The 4,913-nt window shown below is 45.0% G+C and overlaps 1 protein-coding gene across 2 annotated transcripts; it reads left to right on the top strand.

Moving 5' to 3' along the window:
* Nucleotides 1-1,189: 1,189 nt before the first annotated feature.
* Nucleotides 1,190-4,575, top strand: LOC148015245 (uncharacterized). 2 transcript variants are annotated; one of them, XR_015688342.1, is made up of 3 exons: nt 1,190-3,612; nt 3,703-3,852; nt 3,942-4,573. XR_015688342.1 is itself a non-coding variant. In XM_087665360.1 (2 exons), the coding sequence occupies exon 1, from the start codon at nt 1,396-1,398 to the stop codon at nt 3,595-3,597; it is 2,202 nt and encodes a 733-aa protein (XP_087521486.1). In that variant the 5' UTR covers nt 1,190-1,395; the 3' UTR covers nt 3,598-3,612; nt 3,703-4,575. The 2 variants fall into 2 exon arrangements, 1 of the variants encoding a protein (XP_087521486.1); XM_087665360.1 differs by having other exon boundaries at nt 3,703-4,575.
* Nucleotides 4,576-4,913: the final 338 nt, after the last annotated feature.

Genomic DNA, 4,913 nt, shown 5'->3' with positions numbered 1-4,913 from the left:
GGTAGGATTATTTCATCGCCCATGCAATTACCAATGGAAACTATGGGATCATTTCTTGCTTCGCCTTCACATGTTTTGCTCAAGGAGGAAGATTTTGTTAATGATTCCTCAAGGAAGAGGAAGCTTTCTTTCTATTAGGCATCTTGGATCATTCCCTACTTCGCCTTCACATGTTTTGCTCAAGGAGGAAGATTTTGTTAATGATTCCTCAAAGAAGAAGCTTTCTTTCTATTAGGCATCTTGGAGTCACTGTTTTTTTTTGTTGGCATCGGTCACTTGCCTGTGGTGCTTGGAAACACTTGGGTGTCTTATACTTGGCCTTTGTGGCGGCTTGTTAATGGAAGATAGGATGTCTTATACCTTACCATCATATCATGATCGGTGGAAAGAGGCCAAATATATTGGAGCTTGGCTCTACTTTAATTGTGAGTGTCTTGCTTGGAGATAAGAACGATTTCTTAAAAAAGGAGAGAGCTTCATTTTGACTAGGTTTTTGTGGTGCTTGGTCTTTGTCTCAATTATGACCCGTTTTAGTATAACATTATTGTTTCTAAGTATCGCGCGAAGCAAGCATGTGATTCCTTACATTGATGTTGAGAGGAAAGTTTGTAAGTATGGTGCAGGGAAGAGATTGTTTCTATGTCTGGCATTCTGTGTTACAAATTTTGTATATTACTTTTAGTTTTAAGTTTGGAGAGAGAGAGAGAGAGAGAGAGAGAGAGAGAGAGAGAGAGAGAGAGAGAGAGAGAGAGAACATCTTGGAAATGAAGAGGGGAAATAGGAGGGAGAAAGAGGATAAATGTATTATCGAGTGAAGTTCGCACGGCAACTTTGTATGTTGCTTCGTGTATGAAACTGTCGCGAAGCGGCCTAGCATTTCGCGTGCGCACGGAATGCTAGTTAGATATTAACATACTAATGTGTTTGTCTATGTGCATTTGCCCACTTATAAGTCTCGCTGCCTACACCATTTGCACCCTAATTGTTACTTAAGCCTGTGCAAAGCGCAATCCTAACATCGTGGAGAAGCGCTACGACGCGCCTAGTTTACACTGAAGGCCGGTCTGTTGCGTGAAGAGTGCCCAAACACACCAACAAGCTGGACCGACCGGTAGAAATGACAAAAGATTCATAAAAGAAAAACTTTTAACGCGGGACCAAATAAAAGAAAAGGCAAAGAAGAAGAAATGTGTTATACACGTAAGGATTGGTCTGTGAATGTGTGCTATTCATATTTGCTTCCATGTTTTCTGCAGCCAACACCAGCAGCACCTCCTCTCATCAGATTTTCCAGGTAAACCCCAAAAAAGAGACCTAGCGCGAGCTTCTCTCTCTTCTCTGTGCGTGCGTTTGTCTCCTGTCTGCAAGCCCTCTGTGCTGCCCTAGGGTTTTGGAATGTCTTACATGGACAACGGCGAAGACGAAGTGGACTACGGCGAAGAGGAGATCGGAGATCGGGGCGCCGGCCTCCCTGCTGGCGACGTCTCAGCCTTCGCCGAGGATCCCCGCGCCGCCGCCGCCGCCGCTGACGAGGAGGACTACGATGACCTCTACGACGACGTCAACATCGCTCATTTCGAGCCTGCCCCTGATATCTCCAAGAAAAAGACCCCCGACTCAGGCCTTGGCATGGGATACGATGAGGACGATGAAGCTTTCCCAGATGCAGATGGCCTTCCTGCTGCTCCTGTGTTTGGGAATTCGCTGAAAACGGCAGCTTACCCTCCTGTCAAACAGGAGCCGGTGGGCGGGAGCCAGCAAGTCGCTGGAATCCAAGACAAACGAGAAGTCCCTGGTATTTTGCCTGTGATTAAAGATCAGGTTGCGTTAGATGCTGACATCAAGCCTTCAGTGGCTTCATTGGCGGTTAATCCCCCTTACCAGGAAGGTATAAACATGCTAGGGCAAGCTAAGGGAACTTCCCTGGTTTCATTATCTACTAGGCCAAAGTCTGAGAAGGATCAAGAGTCAGCAGCATGGCCGTCAGAACGACCAGATTTGGCTATGCAAGTCAAGGATGAAGTGGATTCTACAAGTAAGGGCTTAACTCAGAAAGCTCTGACCAATACAATGTATGTGCCTCAAGGAAGGGGAAGTGGTGCTTTAACTACAGAGCCAGCTGCAGGTGCTGGACACACAGGGAAAGAAGCTGATTATGGGGCTGCAGATGACATCAGACCTACAATAATGGTTGCCGGTAATGATGCTCGAGGAAGAGGTGCAGGAAGAGGGGGTGATGCAGAAAGGGCTTCAGCTGGGGTGGGCAGGCCTGTCCAAGGAGCTGGAAACAGGGATTCAGGGATGGCTAATGATTACACCGGCAGGCATGGTGGCTCATCACAGAGTGGAGATGGTGGTGGTACGATGCTTTTTGTAGGGGAGCTGGAGTGGTGGACAACAGATGCAGAACTTGAAGCTGCCTTATCAGAATTTGGCAGTGTAAAGAATCTGAAATTTTTTGAAGAAAGAGCAAGTGGAAAATCCAAAGGTTATTGTCAGGTGGAATTCTATGATCATTCTGCTGCTGTTGCTTGTAAAGAAGGGATGAATGGGAGAAAATTTCATGGCCGTCCATGCTTGGTTGCATTTGCAAATACAAGGACTATTATACAATTGGGAAATGCACAGGTTAACAAAGCACAAGCACAGATACAAGCACAGCAAGCTCAATTGCAGTCCCGGAGAACAATGAATGATTCAGGAACAAATACTCGAGGAGCCAGCTCATACCAAGGTGGTGATAATACAAGAAGCTATGGAAGAATGACGGGTAGTGGAAGAGGTGGCCATGGTCAGGGAACTGGTGGACGTGGTCCTGGGAGGGGTAGATCAAACATGGGAAACAAGGGAAACGGCGGAAGTGGAGGAGGAGCTTCATATGGACAGGGTCTTGTAGGTCCTATGGGAAGCCACCCATCTGGAATGATGATGCCTCAGGCCATGCTTGGACAAGGATATGATGCTGGATATGGACCTCCTCGAGGAGGTGCTGGTTATGGTGGATATGTATTACCAGGTCCACCTTTTACTGGCATGATGCCTCCATTCCCTACCATGGGTCCAGGAACTCTTGCTGGGGTTGCTCCTCATGTCAATCCAGCATTTTTTAGCAGGAATGCCACAACAGCTGGAATGGGAATGATGGCTGGCAATGGGTTGGATGTGTCTTCAGCTGGAATGTGGGGAGATGGAGGTTTGAATGGCTGGGGTGCAGAGGAAGAAAGAAGGGCCAGAGAAGTTGGTTATGGTGATGACATGGGTGGCTCTGATTATGGGTATAATAATGAGATGGTCTATGAGAAAAGTAGAGGAGGTGGAGGCAGGGACAAAGATTGGGATAGAGCAAGTGAAGGGGATTTATCAGAAAGGTGGCGCCGTGATGACAGAGAGAGTGAGAAAGAACGCCACAGGGATAGAGATGGATACAGGGACCAGAGAGACAGGGATCGAGATCTTGATGATGATTGGGAAAGAGAGAAATCTATAAGGACACGAAACAAAATGCGGATGGTTGATGAAGAGGACAAGGAGGATGTACGTGTGCGACCCAGAGAAGAGGATTATGGAAAACGGCGACGCCTAGGGAGCGAAAGATAAGACTTCTGGGAGAATGTAAGTTGTTCTTAAAGATTTTGCAATTTTAGCTATCAGCACGGCGTTTGAATTTCATCCTTGTTTCCGCATGTTTGTTTATACTTGCAGGGTTCAAATATTGGGTTTGTGTGCTGTGAACCTTGTCTCAGAGGTCTATTTTGGTAATCCTGCAAGAGATACTTCGTGGCTGGTGAAACCATTGGTTTAAGGGCCTCCATGATTCTAGTCTTGCATATGAACTGCAGTTTCAAACAACTGGTAATTGTCTTTTTAAATGTATTTTTCAAGTCTGGAATGGCGGGCTATCTTGAGATAGTTTCTTAGAATTTACCTGTTCGTGTTCAAAGGAATACTGTGATAAGCTGGCTCATAAGGTGGAGCATACAATAGACAACTACAAGGCAGTTGAGTCAAGTATAAAGCAGACCTGATCAGACACAGTTGATAAATTTCAAACGCAGGCATCTCATTTGATTGCAAAGGCAGTGCATGTCTGTGTAGATTGGAATGTTGTTACATGTAAAATATCTACTAATTCATCGTTTTGTATGGAAAATGCTTTATTGTCTTGCGATGTAATTTGGTTGAGAGTAGTTGCCTAGGATGGATGCCAAGATCCAAATTTTTTTGCATACCATACATTGTATTCTAGAAAGGAAACCCCAGTTCGTTGTGTATGATGTATAGGGTATAAATGCCTCACACAAAATTTCCCCTCCCTGTAATCTGGCTGTCGTGGTGTGTAGCGTGCAAATGACACCACAAGTGGAGGTCTGTAAAATGCTGTCCACTCCTGTAAATTGTCTTGGTGTATAGGGTGCAAATGACACCACAAGCGGAGGTCTGTAAAATGCTGTCCACTCCTGATGAATTGTGTTTATAACAGGACAACATGAAAGCAATTGTCTCTGCTGCTGTTGGCTTTGCTTTGGTGCCTGCACAAGTTAACTTAAGATTAGTCTAACTTCTATCAAATAGTAGACGATATGGTATCTATTACTGGAGCAGCTTTTCCAGGGAAGTTTGGCATTCTTTGCACCTTGATCTATCGCTGGGGTAACTTTTCCAGCGAATTTTGATATTTTATGCACCTTATTTCTCCTTTCAAGTGTTTAACTATTATGTTTAGCACTTTTCTTTTCCAGTCACCATCGACCATTTCTAAGCATAACTGTGTTTCATTTTTCTGGTTTTGTTGTACCTTCTATCTGGTTTCTTTGTTTCTTTAGTCTCAGTCCAGGCTGAAATAGTTTGTAGTGATAAATACAAGAAAGAGGCACTCTACAACTTGAGGCTTATGCTAGTGAGACGACCAGCTT

The sequence above is a fragment of the Lygodium microphyllum genome, chromosome 24 (assembly GCF_053477565.2).
Source record: "Lygodium microphyllum isolate KBCC chromosome 24, Lygodium_microphyllum_v1.1.10, whole genome shotgun sequence".
NCBI lineage: Eukaryota > Viridiplantae > Streptophyta > Polypodiopsida > Schizaeales > Lygodiaceae > Lygodium > Lygodium microphyllum.
Note: the sequence above shows the minus strand (reverse complement) of the source record. Positions and strands in the feature narration are given on the sequence as shown.

Excerpts from the sequence above, each read along its gene's own strand:
- LOC148015245 (XM_087665360.1), top strand. The coding sequence starts at position 1,396 with ATGTCTTACATGGACAACGGCGAAGACGAAGTGGACTACGGCGAAGAG.